Here is a 19,230-nt window from a genome sequence, read left to right as displayed (position 1 = left end):
GCCCTCGGGGCTCAGGGTCCCCTCTGCTCTGCTGCTCTTCTGTGAAACTCCCAGGACCTTCCCATCCCCAGAAGTGCCCCCTGCTCGGGCAGGTGCGGGTGGGCAGCACAGCCCTCCCTCACCCGTGGCAAAGAACCGAGCAGGTGCCACGACACACGAGTCTTGCTTTTAGTAAACCAGGTTAACATTTAATCAGGCCTGATCCTCTCCTCTCACCTCGAGCCCCACAGGGTGGAGAATCACACCAGTGGTCGTTGTCTTGATCATAAACAGCTGCAGCCAAACCACCATGTCTGAGCTCTGGCTCTTCTTGCCAGTGACAGCAAAGCTGTGTGTGTGTGTCTTACATTCTGGTTGTGCGTGTGATGACGAGCCATTTCATTATCTATGATTTTCTTAGACTCTTGATATTTCAAACAGGATTGGGTATGAGAAAGGCCATGTGCTTCCTTTCCAAAAATACTCAAAGACTTCAAATATATATATGATTAGAAATATATAAGAATAATAAGAAAAAAGAGCCAAAATGTGTATTTCTTCTCGCAGCTGGAGCTGAAATAGCTGCTAAGATTTCCTCTCCCCAGCTGAGAATTGGTACAGTTTGTTTTTCTGACATGATTTCCATGGTGTTGATAATGATGTATTTGTATATTGTGATTGATGAGAGATAATCAGACAGGGAAAGAGCACAGAATTACCTGTCCTTTTTTCCAGTCAAGACAGAATGTATGAATTTATTACAAGAAAAAAGTGTGCAAATGAACTTCCTGTAATTAGGCCATTCTGACCTGTGTAGAACCACACTTTGTTTGAAATTTATAAAAATTATAACTAGTACAAAATCCTGTGGTTGATGTCTCTGTATGAAGCAACAAGCCAAATGAGGTTTTTCCTATTCTAAATAAATGCATATTAGTAAAGGTACCCCATCACAGCTGAAAAAATCCACATACCTGTTCAGTATAACTTTAATTTGCCCAACACACGTCACAAAAGACACAGTGTTTACCCATCTCCTTTAGTCATGTTCCTGAATCCCTGGGACTTTTTGGATAAGTTCACACAGCTCAGAGGAAGTTGTAGGATGGCTTTATTATACTTACCCCCAGGATATCTGCATGCCTTTGGCCACCAGTGTTTATTAGGGAGCAGTAATTGAGCCAAATACATGCTGTGGATCATGTAGAAAAGCAAACAGGTAAAAATAAGAATGCAGAAACACAATGCAAATCGAGCACAATATACTGGACCTAATTTCAGCCAGTACCCCGATTTCTGGGGGCAAACTTCACCTCACTTGAATTGTCAAATCACTGACCCTATCATGTTATTGCAGTGCAGTACTGATAGGGGAGAAAGAGGAATTAGGAGCATAGCAGATGCCTTTGTGCCCCCACCCAGCTGGCCCCATGGCAGCATCCCAGGGCTGGGAACGTGGCCGTGGGGGTGAGCAGGAGTGACGCTCTCCTGTTGCAGATCCCTGGGGTGCAGCTCTGCACGCCGGGACCTGCCCGTGCTGCTCCTGCCCCAGCCTGGCGTGGTCTGCAGGACGCCCTTCGTGGGACAGAGGTGAGGTGTTGCCATTTGCTGAGGAGTGGGTTTGGACACATCGCTCGTGGTGAGCCCCCCCAGCTGATCCACCTTCAACAAGCCCAGGCCTTGGTGCCAGCAAAGGCTGCTGATGGTCCCCACCTGAGACGAGAGCCCATCTGGGGCTCTGCTCAGCCCTGTCTCTCTCTTATCAGGTGCTCTGTAGAGATGGCCTGAGGTCACACCTCTCCCTTCTGTGCCTTAACATAAAAGAAGGAGTTTGGCCCTAAAAAAAGTACTTTCTTAAAGAATACAGGTGAGGTACTGATTTACAGGTTGTGACCCTCTGCTGGTGCAGTGTGCACCTGGTTATCAGAGCTGGAGGGATCTTTTGACGTGGCCTTGCAGAGCCCCAGGTCTCAGCTGCAGAGTGCAAGCCTGTCCTCCCCCAGTCAGCCCAGCACTCATTTCTGTTTTCGCTTTCTTTCCTAACCATCATTTATTTCCTTCTGTGGTAGTTTACAGACAAGAAGCACTGGCCTCCCCCTCCCTCTCCACCTCCTTCCCGGCCATGTGACTGAGCACTCCCAGCATCAAGTGAAACTTTTCAGTCCCCAGGAAAGCTTGATTTTCTCTCCACCCGCTCCACGGTGAGAAGCAGCATCTCCCCCACCTGCCATGGGGAGGAGTGCACGGCAGCTCGTCTTGCTGACCTTCAGCTGTGGTGAGTAACATCTCCATTTCTATCTGAGAAATCAGACATACCATGCCAGTTCTGTTTCCTGGCAGTCAGGACAGCACCTGACAGAATAAAAAGTTTGAACAGTTTTGTTGCTAGCAACAAGGGGGCTTTTAGTGAAGTCTCACTGCTAAGAAATAACCATAACTACAGTGAATTGCAGCTGGTATAGACTTTGTTGGATGTTTTCCTCTGTATTTCTCCTTGCACTCTGTGATAGCATAAACTCTGACTGCGTGAAGGAGTCAGCTTAAAGCAGTGTGAGAAGCAGACTTTCTTGGCCTTGCTTTTCTTAATTAAAAATAGTTTCCAGACCAGCAGAACTGACTGAAAACCTTGAGTGAGACAAGCAGGAAAGACAAAACACTTAGGAAGCATTGCTCTCTCTAGTTATTAATTCTGCAATGCAAGATGCAGAAGCAGGATCAGGAAAGCAGGGGGCTTGGAGAGGGCACACTGGGGTTTGACTGAATGACAAACCACATCAGAGTCACCGCTGGATCCTCAGTGCTGCTCTGTGGAAATCTGTGGATTTCCAGCCAGATCAAGGACATCTCCCAGTGCTTGAAGTCACCCCTCAACACCCACAGCAGTACAAAATTTGCCCTGTGAAGAAGGACAGAGCGTGATTTACTCTGTGTAATGGCCAAGGGGCTTTGAGCTCGCTGTTGGGACACTGCACTTCCGTGGTGGGTTTTGCCATCGGCACTCAGGGATCACACCAGTAACAATCCCCGTCCTCCTCCCAGTGCATGAACAGGGAAACTGCCCAGGGACTTGACCATGAGCAGCTCCTGCTCTACCTTTCTGCATTCCCATGCGTGCTACATAGCCAGGGTCTGCTGAAGTAGCCCCAAAACACATACACATGAAAGAAGGGCAAGATAGACTGAGCAGTAACACTAATGAGTGGTCAGCAACCGCTCTTGGGCAGAAAGAACTTGTTTCCTCAGCTCCTTATCCATTTTTGATCTTTCCTTTAATGATTTGTTGTGATGTTTTATTAATGTCCCAAGGCCAAGTCTTCCCGTGCAGACAGGGAATTAAACATAATTAGAGTTTAAGGGATAAAGGTCAGATGGGTGGGAAGCTATGACAGTACTGAAACCTCTCAGAAAATCTTGGTGCTTTTCAAGGCAAACCAAAGGAGCCAGAGATGGTGAGAGTGTTTTCAGTGATCACAGGAGCTGGGTCAGGTTTTGTGTCCACATGGAATCAGTCAGCTAAACACGAGCATTTCTTCTGGCAGCAGAATGCAGAACAAACCCACTGGGCAGCGGAAGAGCGTGAGTGTGGTTAGATGAAAAGGGGAAAAAAATCCTCAGTAAGAGTTTCTATCACCCACCCTGTTACAAGATGGCAAGCTGAGAAAAGTCACAGGCAGATCATGGCACTGAGCACTCCTCTTCCCACCATAATGCCTGGGAGCAGAGCAGTGACATTCCTTATGACTGAAACTTGTCACCACAGCATGAAAACGGGTTCTCCAGTCTCAGACTGGGAACAGTGAATTTCTGAGACCTGCCCTGATCCGTTTCTGAGAGTTTTGTTCTGGAGCTTTGCCTAGAGGCTGCTGGGACTCAAACACAGCCCTCAGCATCTGTGACAGACAACTGATGCTGAAGCAGGATGAGGGGTTGCAGCTGCTTCCTCTAGGAAGATACACCCCCAGACTCTTGCAGCCCTCAAAATGTTGCTTGTATGAAGTTTTGAGTTGGCTTTATGGGAGGGAAAGAAAGGCAGACTAACAGGGGGTTGGGGGGGCAGGTGGGGTGCAGAGCTGCCATTTCTCGTTGTTCTGCAGCATTTGTTCTGTTCCCATTTTGTGGCAGAGCCATGGGAAGGGCTGTGGTGGGGGCAGCTCTGCAGGCGGCTCCTTTGCCGAGCTGTGCAAGCTCCCCAAGAGGAACGTGGCAGTGCTGAGGGAGCCACAGGGAAGCCTTCCTGGCCTCAGCTGGAGGGCAGCTCAAGGACCCCTCACACAGCAGAGCTACTGAACTACCTCCAACAGCCACCAGAAAAGACCACGAGGTGCACCCACCCAGAGAGCAATCCTTACCCATCCCTGGGAACTCCTGTGGTCAAATGCCTTTTGATAAGACAGTCCAAGCCAAGGGTTTAGCAGCATGGCCTGCACTGACAGGAGCTCCAAAATGCTTGGGAGAGCCCAGAGGAGTGGTCTGGTAGGTCACCCAGTGAGCAAGAGCCATGGGCCACCCCAAAGACATTTCTGGCTTTACCCCTCAGTGACCCTGTCAGGCAGAATGACGAAAAATTGTTTGGTTGAAATTACCTTTTGGGGATACCAAATTTTCATTTAAAAGCTATGGGTGGTATTGCAGTGTCAGTTAAATAATATTTCTCTCCACATCTGTAAAGTATTATCTGGTCAGTAATCAAAACCAATCTGTGAACTAACAAGTACCGACTTTATTTAAGACTTGTGTAAATTTAAATATGGGTTGTTTCACAGTCTTACGGGAAAGAAAGAGTGAAAACTGCAACTTCTTCTTTCTTGTTTTTATCACGCTGATACACTCAGATGCAACTACCCATAGCTGGTTTATGGCAACTGCTCTGACTTTCCACAGAGGAAATCAGTTATCTGCTTTTCAGCTCTATGGTAAAGCCTAGAGGAAAGTGAGAAAATGAACTAAAGTATCATATTAATTATGCATTTTTATGTTCATTTTGATAAAAATCACAATATTTTTGGAGGCTTTTCAACTGTCTCAAATTGTACTTCTTTGACGGTTACAGCTACACTCGCGGTCAAGTGTATCCTGTGCAGCACAAATTTTAGGAATATGAGTATATGCACTTCTCCTCTTCTCAACCATAGTCATTTTTAAGGGAAAATTGTGGTGTGGGTTAAGATCTATACATCTGCTCTTGTTCCTTTGCCTTTTGTCTTGAATTTGATTCAAAACCCAATAGGGGTTTTCTTTTAGCTTTCTTTTAGCTTGACCTTGCCTTTCCAGAGCCTTGTTGCATGCTCACAATCAAGGAGTCTAGCAGAAGAGCTGTGACATTCTCCAATGTACTTTCCCATTTTTTCTTCACTTCCTTATTTACATTTAGCAACCAGATAAATTTTTTTTCCCTTCAGCAAGGGACATTTTTCTGTAAATGTTATTACATGGAAGTGTAATTTTAGTGCTGTGACTATTTTCCAGTGTAGTCCAAAATGCCCCTGGGTGCTGTACCCTGAAATTGTTCCTCATTGGTAAAAGCCCATCACGAAGAGGGATGGCATTTCTTTGGGTTCTTCCAGGAGCAGGAGCTTCAGGGTTCAAGCTGACATGGCTACAACAAAACCATGAATAAATATCTGGAATTTCCCTGTGTCCCAGACTGGTTTCCCAGGCTATTGCAAATCACTGTAAGACCATTGCTCTGCTCTCACACACACATGTTCCCTTTTCCTGTACTTGGTTGGTAAGTAACCAACAACCCCTTTGCCTGTTACACCTCCCTCATCTTCCTTAGACCTCAATAATTTACTTCCAGCAAGTCCTGCTGTACTGCTGCCTGCAGGGAGCTCTTGTGCTGCCTGAGGATTATTCCTGGTCTGCTCACACCTCTGGTGCCCTCTGGCTCCTTCAGTGTGTGGAGAGCTGGGAGCCAATGTGCTGCCACTGCAAGGGGTACATTTAGAGCTGTGAATCTTGGGGGAGTGGTGACAAGTTATGGATAGTCTTACAGGGTGTCTGCCTTCACTCTCCTGTCATGACTGGAGCCAAATGAAGAATAAAATCATATCACATCACCCATTTGATTACAAAACAGTGCAGTTTAGTTGTGGGGATCAACAGAAATGTTAAAGGTTTCTAGACCACTGACTTTAGTTTCTTTGCAGCATTTTCCTCCTGCCTTGCTGAAGTGGCCTTGAGGGTTGAACGGTCTCCAGAAACCACGTCCTTCCACCATACGGCTACTTCTGCTCAGCCACTTTCCCTTTATCATTCCTCACCCCACGAAAGCACCACAGTTCACTTTAACAGCACAGTCTCTCTTGAAACAACACCCACAAGCCACAGAACAACAGTGCAGATAACGGAGCAGCACCAGGAAACAACAGCTCCAGACCAGCACACGACAGCCCAGGCAGGAGCTGGAACACCCACCACCACCACACCAGCAGACAACACCAGTGCAGCTGGCCAGGCCACAGCCCAGGCCATGCACAGGGTCACACCTACAGTGAAGAACACAACCACACCCCCTGTGTCCTACGCACGTGTGGGCATAGCGGTGACAGCCACCAACACGTCCCTAAAACACACGACAGCAAATACTGCTGCCAACACCTCTACAGCCGCCACCATGCAGACAGTCAGAGCCACCACACAGTCAGGAAAACAAACAACAGCGACCAGAAACTCAACAGCCACAGCCATGATCAACACAACAACCACCCGTCCAGGGACCCAAACAGCCACCCCATCTACCGTGGTGACAGTGAGAACCACTCCTGCCCCGCAGCCTTCTGCCATCCCCACCGGCACTTACACCGTCTCCAGTGGGAACAGGACCTGCATCAAAGCAGTCATGGGTTTGCAGCTGATGGGTCAAAATGCACAAAAGGTTAGGTGGGAGCTGAGCTTTGTAATGACTGTTTCTTCACTAGCTGGAATTTATTCTTCTCTCCAAGGCATTGTCAGAAGTTAGTTCTATGATTAAGATAAGTGGTTTGCTGCCAGTAAGGCCCTTCATGTGCCCCAGCATCTCAGCTGCTGAACTTTGGCTTGTATGATGATGCCAGGGGGACATACACGTGCTTTCTTATTTCAGTGATGTACATGTGGGAGCAATTTGGAGTGGCAGATCAGCCTGAAACATTACCTGTGTTTCTTAGAATGGAAGACTAATTAAAATCTGAACTGACCTCAGTGAAGGGCTTCACATTCTGAGTTACAATGAAGGCAAGAAATTGCCAGTTCACAGGCTGGGATTCAGAAGTGGGTTGTCTTGATACTGATGCACTGAGACTTTAGGAACAGAGAAACTTCCAGGTCCTAGGGAGCTGGTACCCTCTCCTAGAAGTGATCCACTGAGAATGATTCAGCAAAAGGTGTCATGCAACCTGAAATAGTGATTATGTCCCTCAGACTTGTGGTTTTGTAGCCTTCCATTAATACAATATGTGCGGTTACATCCTCAGGCTCTGGAGTTCATATACTTTGAGCCATCCCCATTACAAATCCAAATAATCTTGTTAGAGTCTGGATATTTCTAAAGTGGGATGAGTAATGCTGGTAAAAGCAATTTTCATCCCTCATCCTGGCAGAAGCCAGGTAGGGAGCATGATTGCCAACCTCAGCAGACCACAGTCAGATGTTTCTAACACAAAGTGTGTTTGAGATGAGACTGAGAGAGCAAAGCTCCATTCAGGGCTGCAGAGCTCTCCTTTCAGACTGCAGTATGGGTTGTGCAGGACCTAATGAGGAGGGTGGGGTGATATGTGGAGCCAAACTAACCCCTGCCTGCTCCTCTCTTGATCTTTGCCTTCAGGCACAAGTTTCCACTGCTCCCTCCTTATAAATTACCACTTGTACTCATCTGACACTGCTCTGAATCTTATCAGTCCACTGAATGAACAGAAACCAAATATTTTCATATTTTCACAGTTCAGTGATGTGTCAGATGCTGGTTTATGAGTGGGGAATGACCCTGGCAGGCAGCAATTCAGCTGCCACCACCACTGGCCTGTTCATTTGGCCACAGAGAGCCTGTCTGGGGGGGGAAAGGAAAGCAGACATAAATCTCTGTGTGTTCTTACAACGTTTCCCTTCTCTTCATCAGCAGCCCTGCAATGTCTCTTCTCTCTACAGGAGCAGATGGAGTCCGTGGTTGTCAACCCCAATGTGACACAGACATCTGGAAGCTGTGGGATGGTGCAGTCTGAGCTGAACTTAACTTTCAGTGGAGGATTTGTGAACTTCACCTTTGTAAAGGTAATTGCTGCCTTTAGAGAGAAGGAGTGTTTAGGATGGGGGAGCTATAACTTAGGCTCCCTTTGATCCATCTCATCTCTCTCCATGCTTGTTTTCCACCTGTATATAAGGCACTAGTACTCCTGTCCTTCCTAAAGGGGTACACCATAGAACCACAGATTAGTTCAGGTTAAAAAAGACCCGGTCCAACATCCTGCTCAAAGCAGGTCTTGTCTGTTTGAACTTTCAGCTTGGAAAGGTTCATACCTGCAGTGAAGGGTAAGTCTGGTGCCTTGCCATCCCATGACAGAAAGTTCTAGAGAGCAGTGTTAAAGCTCCCCATCAAGCAACACAAAGTCTTCAAATGGCCTTGAGCAAAATCTGAGTCCCTTTTTTTACATAGGTAAATGCCAGGTCTGCTGTTTGCACTGGAGTGGGACAGAGAGAAAGGGTTTGGGACTGGAGTCCCTGCACAGGAACAGGGTGTGTGTGCAGGGAGCTCTGACTCACTGTCAAGATGCTCTTAGTCATTTGCTTCCCAGAAAAGCCAGCTGGGGTTGTTAAATTCGAAGGACAGCCTGTGCAGCTTTAAGTGCCCAGGAGCCACAACACATCCACAGCTGAAGGAGCCTCATTTCATCTAATTTCTGACGGGAAAATTCCAAACGAGTGAACTGCAACAACAAAATTGTAAATAAGTGCCCTTGAAATGCACCACACCTGGGAGACCTACACGTATGCACAGAAACATGGGCAGGGAGGAAAACAGGGTTGGATCCCATCAGATTCTGATGAGTGCAATGTGCATCAAGGCCATGTCCTCGAGCTCCAGAGCTGCATCTGGCCATCACTGCTGATCCAAGCCTTTCAATTAATCAAGCCAAAGTGTCAATCTTACAGCCTGGCTCCAAGCTCAAATTAGAGATAATTAAGAAAAGTACAAATGCTTAGTAATTGTCATAGACAGTCCAAGAGGGAAGAGCAAATTATACCACACATGAGCCATTAATTCTTGAACAGAGACCATATTTCAATTAATAATCATCTTGATTTTAGTTTATGGAAAAAAGCTTTCTGAAAGCCACAGAGGAAAAGCGAGGTAAAAAATGAAGGAGCTGTTTTTAAACAAAGGCTCCGTTCAGACCATGAGTATTTGCTTTAAATGTGTGCTTCCCACAACAAGGGGAGCATTCTGGTGTTACAAGAATCCTTAGAGAAAGGCTGGGGATTCAAGTACCTATGAAAGCCCCAGCCTGCAGCAGTGCTAAGGAGAGTGATGTAACCTTTAGGAGGTGCTTGACCTGTCTTGCCCTGAAAAAGGTGGGTTTGGCACAGCATTAGACAGCTTGCCCTTCACTTAAAGATAAGCCTCAAGAGCCCAGCAGGGCTCGGCTTGGACTGCTTTGAAATTCGGGTTAATAAGAAATCCTGTTGCTGCTGGTTTTTATGTGTTTGGCCCCCACAGCCTCTCTCAGTGCTTTGAACCAGGAGTGCTGCAGCAGTGACACTTCTGGCTGTCCCCATTGCAGAGGACCTGGGTCAGGGGTGGCAGAGGAGAGTGGCAGGTTTGGTGCTCGCCACTGCCAGGGCCTCCAGGAGAGATTGAAATGAGGAAGTTGTGTAACCCACCCACAAGAAGTGAAGTAGGAGCAGGTGTTTTCCCAAGCAAAGTTTTTATCTGTGGCCAAACAGAACATTGTGCTACCTCCCCAAAATGGTCATATTTGACCTATTTTATGTCTTGAAGTTGGAATAATGCTGAGAACCTCTTTGGTGTATTTCTTTCTTAAATTTTCCTACTCCATCCAACCAGTTTTTAAACTGGATGCACAGGAGACATTTGCCTGCTGCCAGTTATGCACCAGCTGCACTCACCAGTCCCTGTGTGCTCACAGCTGGAATTAGGCTGGGTAGTAGGGCTGCTATATATAGACTCACATTATATTCCAACACTGTGACCAGAGAGAAGCTCCCAGGGCTGGCTCTCGCTTTGTCACAGCCCAGGGCAGGACAGTATTCAGGCTGCACCGGTGGCAGGGCACAAGCAGGCAGGACACCTGGCTGGAAATTTTGCTCTGCGTTGTACCAGGTGCTTTCCATGTCAGCAGTCTGCAGGCATATGAAAACAAGCCAGCCAGAACCAACACTGTCAGCAGGGTGGAAAGAACAGTTATTTCTCCCCTACCTGTCCAGGTTGCTGTTTTATGTAGTGACCCTGGTTGGCAGACAAAATAGGAAATGATTGGTACAAGCATGAGATGAGCTCCTGGCTCTCAGCTTGTTGCTGACCTCTCCCAGCTCAAACCAGTGATGGGCACAGAAGTGCTGCTGCTTTGTGCAGTGAGCTCACGGGAGGGGGAATCTGTGCATAAAATACACAGCTCCTGAGAACTTCTTGAAGGTGTGGGGTGGGTCCCTCAGGCAGTCACACTGCAGGGCAGCACGGCTGAATTCAGTGCAGGATTACTCAGGAGAGCACTGTAGGGGCTCTCCATGGATGTGAATAAAGGTAAAATGGCCTTAGCTCATGCCTGTTAATTTGCAATATATACTGTTTATTGGACTTCTTCCTACTTTTGGTTACCACAAATATCTCACAAATGTCCAGCTTGAGCAGCTTGTGTAAAATGATACCTGCATGGTCCTGTGTCACTGAACTGAGCAGAATTTGTGATGCAGCTGAGATCTGGAAAAGAAAAACACATCCAGAAGAGTTGGTCCTTGCGTCTTGCAGGTGATGCTTTGAAATGTGTTTCTTTGGGAAACTGTGACCATTTTTCTGTGGTGAACTGTATTTTTTCCCCTGCAACTATGAGTATGTATTATTAATAAAGATATATCTTCTTTTGCAGCAAGCTCCAAGTTACTTTGTCAGTAACATTGAGAGCAGAATACCGTTATCTCCTGAAGGTCAGTGATTTTACACTGTCTTCATTTCATATCAAGCTGTACTGAATGTGGGATAAGCTTTCATATCTTTTAAAACACTGTCTTTTGCAAACAGGTGCTTTATCTAGTTTTCAACGTGTCATTCATCTAAACCTTAGGGTATGAAAAGGGAAGAGAAGGGACCAGGCTGCAGTTACATCAGTATTGTTACATTTTCCTTTTGACCTCAAAAACTTTCCCTGCCCCACCTTTTTCAGAGCAGAGATTACTTCAAACCTAAATTTAAGATACAAAACAGTTTTTATCTGCATACACACAAAAATGCTGGGACTCCAGTGCAGGTGTCTTTCCAATCTGATCAGCAAAGTGAATGAATACAGTACCTGGATCACACAAACTAATCAGTTTAATCATATGTTTTAAACCCCTCAGCTATACTTTGTGTCCCCCAGAGTGGTGCTGACAAGAGACACTGCTCTCCCTGGCTGTCACTGCCTCTCTGCCAGATGCTGCCATTTCACAGCCCACCAGCTGGATTTTTGCAGTGAGCAAGTCCCTAATTTTCCTAATATAAAAATGACTGAATTAATTGTACCAGCAGACACTGGTGTACTGATTTTGACTGAAGAGGACCAAGAGTATGCACATGATGTGCTGGCAAGATGTGGTTGAGATACACTGAAGCAGAGATGGTGATAGGGATGATTTTGTCTTAAACTGGCCTATCTGCTCTCAAAGGAGAATGTGCACAAAGGATATGCCCAGGTCACAAAATCTTTCCATGCTTGGAGCTTGAGCCATATTTTTCATAAAGTACTGTGACACTTGACACTAAAATATATTTAAAAACATATTTAATACATAAAGTAATACAGACTAGTTATGTTAAATTCCATGCTGGAGATGGTATCTCTTTTTTTGTCTGGAAATAGCTATGCTGGAGACCTAAGGTAGCTGCCTGCTCCTGAGAGGATTATAACCCCTTTGTAGACTCAAGTTGTTAAAACTTGATTTGGAGAAGCGTCTGAAATTTTATCCACTTTGTTAGACACAACCTCAACTGAGTCACCCATTGATACTTAAAGCACTCATTTAAACTTGGAAAAATATAAATTACACTTTATGGGGAAAATATCCATGCTTTAGTCACATCAGTGACTGCTGCTCTGCCAAAGCAACTGGGGACCCTCCCTTTTATCTCAGAAAGGTGTTGCTTCCAACAGTCAGCGTGGATTCTCACTTGCCTCTTTCTGGCCTCCAGGTATGTTTTACTATGCAGCCCTAAATGAGAAGCTGTTTACAACAAAGCTGGGGAATTCCTTTAAGTGTGCCAGCAGGCAAACCTTCACCTTGGAGAAGAATTTCCAGATTCTCTTTGTTCACATGCAGCTGCAGGCGTTCGAGATTGTTGGTAACCAGTTTGGGAAAGGTGAGTAGAAAGATACTTTTCCACCCTTCCAAGATCTACCTGTCAGCACTCAGGTAGCCTGATAGATATAATCTGCTAAATTATACCCATACACATGGGATGATCCTGCTATAGCATAATCACAGTTTTGTATTTGTTCCCAAATAATGTAACCTGTCCCCTGCTGTACTCTCAGCCTTTTCTGAGTCACTTCCAACACAGTGCTAATACTTGTGCAGGATGGAAAAGTATCTTTCCCTCCTGTATTCAGTACCTTCTATCTCACCTTCTCATGAAAAGTGTTCAACTCTACAGCCAGAATTTTATTCTTCACTCATTTCCTCCCAGAGCAAGCAGAGGTGTGTTCACCACCAGTGCACTGCCCAAACCCCCAACCTTACAGTTCAGTCTCAGGTCACTGTTCTCAATATAGTCAGATTTTAGCTATTTTTAAAAGCTCCTGACACTCAGGTTGTCTCACAGCTGCAGCAGCGAAACTGCCAACTAATAAGGGATATTTGTGAATGCAGGATGATACTTTCAGAGCAGCTGTGTCTAGACATGACAAAATGTGCTTCTGAGGAGGATCACAATTGGCACAGTCACGGATTCAGAATTAAATGTGATGCTCATCTCTGCAATTTGTCTCTTTTTGGAGAAGCACCACAAAGAGACAACCAGATCTCTTAGTAAAAGGCAGACCAGAAAGGTGGACTAGGTGGAACCTTGTGGTCTCTTTCAAATTGTACATCTTCTCATTTTTGCGACTTCCTCTCAGGGTGTTTCCATTCAAGAACTCAGGTGAACTCAGGGTTTGCCAGCTCTCCAGCCCTTCAGATGCACTAAAGAAACAATCCCTCTTCTGACACTTGCCTCTCCCTCTACATGCTTACAAAATATTGCCCCTGTATTCTTCTTTTTACTTTAGATCTGTCTTTTGACTCACTTTGGCTGTGCTTGATCAGTTCTTCTTTTAGGTCACCATTTTCTAGAAGGAATATAATGGGAAATGACACGTGGGGCTGTTTTAATACACTGGCCTTTTAAAAGCCACACTGAGAACCCAATTTATGCTCTCATTTTCATGAAGAATTTTTTCATGGGATAGCACTGAGCTGGAGCAATTCCTGATATCCCATCTGGTCTCCACATTCCCATTCAGATTTGTACAATGAGTGATTTCAGTTGTGGCATTCGGTATGGCCTCACCTCTATCAAAGACTGAGCTGAGAAAGATGTTCTCTCTCTGTCTCCAACATCAGACTGATCTCTGCTAACCAATACCATATATCAATTTAAATTAGTTTTGCTCTTAATCAGAGAGCTGAGCAATCAGTTATCACTTCTGAAATAACTCCCTAGTGGCCGTGAAATAGCCATGAAACTGTTACATACCTTGGCAGATATGCAGATTTTGATGGACAAAATCCCCAGTGAAAGAATGACTCTAAATACATCACCAGCCACCTCCCTTGGGTATCTCAAGACTCATAGTTTCACTTCTGCTGGTCCTGGTGTGCTTATCTTTAAAAGGGGGAAGAAAAAGAAAACATTAATCGTCACTGGTTTCAAGTTCCTTACAATTTTGCACGGACTGCAGCAGTGTTACATCAGTAGCTTGGCCTGTTTGAGTCTGGAAAGCTTAAAAGTGCCTTCTGAATGGTATTTCAGTATATCAGAAACAATTCCTAGAGTTCATAGCCCAAGGTTTCATCACATAAAAATGGCCAGTTCAAACATCTCTGGCTTTTACAGTACTTAAATGCAAATATTTTTCATCTCATTTAACAGCAGGTTACATTAACCAGACAAAGCTTTTAAAAGGCAACATCTAGTAGAGTGTTGATGCCTTTGGCTTTGTGGCATCACCACCTGGATTAGAGGAGAAGAGGATCAGATTTCGGGAAGAGCCATGTGGAGGCTCTGGAGCTGTGACATGATGTCATGCACTCCACATGCTCCCTGGGCAAAATGCCCACCGTCAGTGTAAAGATTCCCATGGTGGAGAAGCCCAAGCCAAGCCACAGTCTGTGCCAGCATAGTCACTGGAATAACAACAGGGGCTTTTGTCTCAGAGTGCTGTCAAAACCTGCCTTGGAATAGTCACAGGGAGCGAGAAGGGCAGAGGGTGTTGGATCCACAAATATTCTGAATTAACTGGGAGAATAATTACAATTTGATTTTTCTCAGGAAACACTGACTTAATGAGGATCCTTGCTGAGCTAGTGACTTGGACTATGGGCTCCCTTCTCTGGCCTGATCCTTTTTACTGGGCAGATTAGATTAGATGCCACATAGGAGCAGTTTTTGACCATGCAGGATGTGTCCTGCTCTTTATTTTTAGACTGGCATTTTGTAGTGTGATGCTCCCCATCTGCTACCAGCAAGAAAGCTCCTGCTGTGTGTGTGTGCTGAGTGTTAAAACAATTCCTACAGACATGAGGGAGCAGGGTCACTCTCTAGTGAAGCGTGGAGCTACTGTGAAAGGGGCAAGGATGGTTTTCTTGAGATAAAGTTCACCACAAATAAAAATATCTTAAGTATAGCTCAGGAAAAAGAAAGATAAAACCAAAGGAAATCAACGTTTTGAGAACATTTACCTTGTATTGGCTAACTTTTCTGAAATACAGATGTACTGTCTCGGAGCATGGTGCTCTGCTGTAACACATTCTCTCATCTTTTCCTTCCAGAAGAAGAATGTTTTCCTGATAGAAACAGCAGAGCAGCTCCCGTCGCAGTGGGCCTGAGTATCCTGGGCTTGTTTGTCATTGTGTTTGTCACCTTCCTGATTTCCAGGAGGAAGCCACATAGAGGATACGAACGCATCTGAGGTGCCCTTGTACTTCCAAATGTGTGTAGCAAGCAGAGAAGTCACAGGAGTTTTAGCTTCTGCCTGGCAATCTCACTGCCCTGAAGCCACATTTTTAAGTGAGATGACACCAAGTGTTTAAATGTAATGAATATTTCTGGAAGTTGTTTCTTTAGAGTAGGAAGGAGGCAACTCATACCCTCTACTTTAGGCTATTGTTAGCATCTAATTTAGATGTAGCCCAGATGACCAAAATGAGGAGCCTAAATTCTCTGTGTTATCAACAAAAGAGTTAATTCAGACCACCTAAGTCAGATTCCTAGCGATAGCTTAAAGCAGTAGTGGTATCCCCAAGAAAATCCAGAAGGTTTGTTAATGATAATGTTTAGATTCATTAAAATACATAATTCTGGTGATATGCAAATTAATAAAGCAGAGGTCCAGAGTACACACAATCCTGTTTAAACTAGAGCTTGTGGGAACACTGTGGGTGCCAAAATCACAGGGTAAGTGTCAGTGTGACTCCATTCACAAGCAAGTTCTCACCAGTCCTACAACAGAGTTACACTTCCTAAGTGCTTGGGTTTTTTCCTATTAAGCCCTTTGCAAAGACACAGTGGTAATGTGTGACCCTTACTCTGGAGCTGAATATGTCACAGTCCTGTGAGAGCTCACGAATCACACACGTCCTGTTCAGACATGGACCTGTTACAGTGATCACCACTGAGCCAGTAACTGCCCCTCTACTGAGATGGCAGCACTGGGATCTCTGAATCTGGGAAGATGCCACACTCACTGGAAGTGCCTGGGATTCAGTGAGCACCATTGTGGCAGACCTGCACAAGGTCCATGAGAAATGGAAACCCACCGACACTGTATGTTCAAGGCTTCTATGAGAACTAAAAGCTTGCACAGTCCTTGCACAAACTCTCTGTCCAAAAGGGAATATTCTCCAGCGTGCTTACAGCTGAGCAGCTGGATTTTCATGTGGAAATAATTTGGAGTTGCTTTAAGGCACATTAATTGATACACTCTGCATTCTATTTCCTGCTAAACCAATGATGAAGGCATGAGAGTAGTAATTGCTTTTGAGGTTAAGTCCAGCTCATGTTCTTTGTTGTAACAAGGAAAAGCTCCTTGTCACAAAAGATGTACAAAGCTAACCATGTGCTCAAATGTGCACAGACCCACACACATGCGTGGTGCACACACCACACAATCTGCTCACTGAAGCCAATGACGTCCAAACAATAAGAAATAATGTACGAAACCATTTGCAAAAGAGAAAATAACAGTAAATAAGAGCACATTTTCCCCTAAGGAATCAGGGTAATGGCTGTGGAAATAATTAACTCTCCAAAAATGTTTCCTTTGAATCTGAATGAATCTGAATGAACCAATAAATGAGAAAGATAAAGACAATTCTGAAGCACTTCTGCACTTGGAGAAACATCAGAGAGAAGTCAGAACCAGCTGTGAGCACAGGGGCAGCTGAATACATTTTTAAGGCATATAAAGAAATGGGATACCAAGCACAAGAAATAGGATACCAAACTTTCCAACCTTTAATACAGACACAGTGATTTAACTGTTTTCAGTTTAAAGCTCAGAATGGTCTGACCCTAAGCTGTTCTGCCCAGTGATGAATAAACCTCTCCCACTCAAAGCTGAGTTGTATTTCACATGTTCTTTGGATTGCTGGGTTGCATAATCTGTACAGTGTGTTACTTCTGCTGACAAAGAATATTTGCTTGTTCTGTTCTGTTAATATTCAGTCTTTTAAAATCTGATAATCAGGATGAGGAGTGAAAACTGTTCCTAATGACTGCTAATTCTATGTTCAATCTTGTGACACCCTCTGGCATTACCAGAGATTGCAAGATTAACGTTTTTCCCCTCCACCTTTTTATTTCTACACTGAATTAACCTGGTAGCATTGAACAATGTTTGATTCAGGTTTACCTGATTTGTTCTTATGATTTTTATTGCTATTGTTTGCTATTTTTATGAATCTGCATAGACCTTTCTAGATGAATGATACCCTGGGCTTGCTCTAAATGTCCCAGGGGAAGTGCACAAACCGATGAAACATCTGGATGCTCCCAGGAAACGCTGCCAACATGCAGCAAAATTAATCCAGTGGAGTTAGTGCTTTACAGTAGTAGAAGATCCATTTGAGAATTCCTTACTGCATCAGGAGATCCCAGCCCCAAGTGCAACCTTTCTCCCACCTGTGGCCCAATGTGCATTCCCATCACCTCTCTTCCTGATCACAAAATACAAGCAGCCTGCAGCAGGGATGTGTGTCAGCACACCAGCATAGCAGGGAATGCTGCCTCTTCAAATTTAATGCTGAATTAGAATTAGACAGCCCAGCTGCTCCCTGAGCTGCCAACTGCAGCTTTAAAAGCTGATGCCTGTATTGATTTTCTGCCAGAGTTTAGGTAGATGTTTAGCTGGTACTTTTTTATCTAATGGAGTTGCCTTGAGCTCTTCCTCCCATTGGGAAGATTCTACAGGGTTCATGGGCCTTGTTCTTGCCAGACTTGCTCCTTTAAATATCTTGTCTGAGGAAACATTTTGAGCAAAAAGTCCCTGAAAGAGCACAATATGAAAAGAGCTCTTATGATAAACTAGCTGGACCCTAGGTGGGCCATAACAGTCATACTGTGGGCAGAAGGACACGGTTTCATCTGCTGTGGGAGGGGACAAGGCTGCAGAGGGTCCCAGAGTGACCAGGGCTGGTCTCAGTTTATTTCTTCTCCCAGCTGCAGACTCAGATCAGCCCATCCCTGAACCAGAAGATGCTGATCAGGATGACAAGATGCACCAGGGCAGCAAAGTTTAACTTCTGTGCACACATGTGCTGGTCAGGAGACAGGAATTAGGGGGGTGAGCACATCCCCACATCCCGATAGCTCCTGGTGCTCTGCTGCAGCTCCCACTCCAGACCATCCACCGTGGCCTCTTGTACACCCAAGGCAGACACAAGGGCATCCCATCAGCATGATGATGTCACACTTAGCCAAATATCCAAGGAGTTTACAACAAGGTTTAATTTCTTTCAGTGCTTTTTGTTCTCTGATAGACAAGTCCAGATTAAGGAACAGCTGTTAATTCAGCTGAAAGAGGAAGGGAGATGTAGATCAGCATCTGAAGTGTCTGAAGGTGGTTTGGTTGATCACTTTTGGCTTGCCATAATGTATGGTTGCTAAAAATAACTTGCTATGAGAAGTAAGATATGCTCTTTATTTTTCTATTATTGGTGTTTCTATAATAAAGGTTGTATTTAGTCATTAGAGTGTGCATTGCTGTGGAATTAATTTATCTTTTGAGTGCTGTTTCACTTGAACTGTTTAAAATACAAGTACAAGCTAACAAACAGGGAGGATCCTCTGGGCTCTGGTCACAAACCACTGACACAGTTATGCTTATATCCTAACCATAACTTTGATGATTATTTCTTCTGTGGCTTGGGCAGCTCCTCTGACATTTCTATAATTGTTTTATCAGAATTATTTTTAAAAAGGCATTGAAAATATTACATGATTTTCTGTTAATCTCCTCACAACTTCTAGAGAACCTGAATTCACTGTTTCTTTATACAACCAGATCTCTTCTTTCCTATTGATCCAATAAAAACAGACCATAACTCCACAGCAAAATGAGATGGATGCTTGTTACTTCATGTTTAAACTGTTTTCACAGATAATAATCTTAAAGATTATGGTATGAGTCTTTTGAGAAGAATGCATCCTTTCAGCATGCAGTTATGGAAAGTGGAGGAAATAAATTGCTTGGAAAATACCACACATAAACTTGAAAACTCAGCAGCTTCTATTGTGGTAAAAGGAATTTCCCAAGGGAGACAGGCTGGACAAGATCATCCTTAAAGGTCTTTTCCAGCCCAAACCAGTCT

General features: G+C 44.7%; 2 protein-coding genes across 2 annotated transcripts in view; both read left to right on the top strand.

Annotated features, from left to right (window-relative positions):
- The window catches only part of LOC114059477 (guanine nucleotide exchange factor DBS-like), a 162,057-nt gene extending 158,737 nt beyond the window's left edge, over positions 1–3,320 (top strand). Inside the window, exon 35 of the transcript XR_003571671.1 lies at positions 3,309–3,320. The gene's annotated coding sequence lies outside the window, so the exon portion shown is untranslated. The remainder of the gene's footprint in view (positions 1–3,308) is intronic.
- On the top strand, positions 42–16,643 carry LAMP3 (lysosomal associated membrane protein 3). Its single transcript, XM_027887984.1, has 6 exons — positions 42–2,254; positions 6,129–6,856; positions 8,104–8,226; positions 11,058–11,115; positions 12,356–12,523; positions 15,193–16,643. The coding sequence occupies exons 1-6, from the start codon at positions 2,209–2,211 to the stop codon at positions 15,330–15,332; spliced, it is 1,263 nt and encodes a 420-aa protein (XP_027743785.1). The 5' UTR covers positions 42–2,208; the 3' UTR covers positions 15,333–16,643.
- Positions 16,644–19,230: the final 2,587 nt, after the last annotated feature.

The sequence above is a fragment of the Empidonax traillii genome, unplaced genomic scaffold, assembly GCF_003031625.1.
Source record: "Empidonax traillii isolate 1590-97213 ecotype Southwest subspecies unplaced genomic scaffold, ASM303162v1 scaffold226:size936269, whole genome shotgun sequence".
Lineage (NCBI taxonomy): Eukaryota > Metazoa > Chordata > Aves > Passeriformes > Tyrannidae > Empidonax > Empidonax traillii.
Note: the sequence above shows the minus strand (reverse complement) of the source record. Positions and strands in the feature narration are given on the sequence as shown.

What these genes read in the sequence shown, in the direction of transcription:
- LAMP3 (XM_027887984.1), top strand. Translation starts at nt 2,209, where the DNA reads ATGGGGAGGAGTGCACGGCAGCTCGTCTTGCTGACCTTCAGCTGTG. An exon ending in TGGGTCAAAATGCACAAAAG is followed by an intron (nt 6,857 to 8,103) that starts GTTAGGTGGGAG and finishes TTCTCTCTACAG; the next exon opens with GAGCAGATGGAGTCCGTGGT. An exon ending in TGAACTTCACCTTTGTAAAG is followed by an intron (nt 8,227 to 11,057) that starts GTAATTGCTGCC and finishes CTTCTTTTGCAG; the next exon opens with CAAGCTCCAAGTTACTTTGT.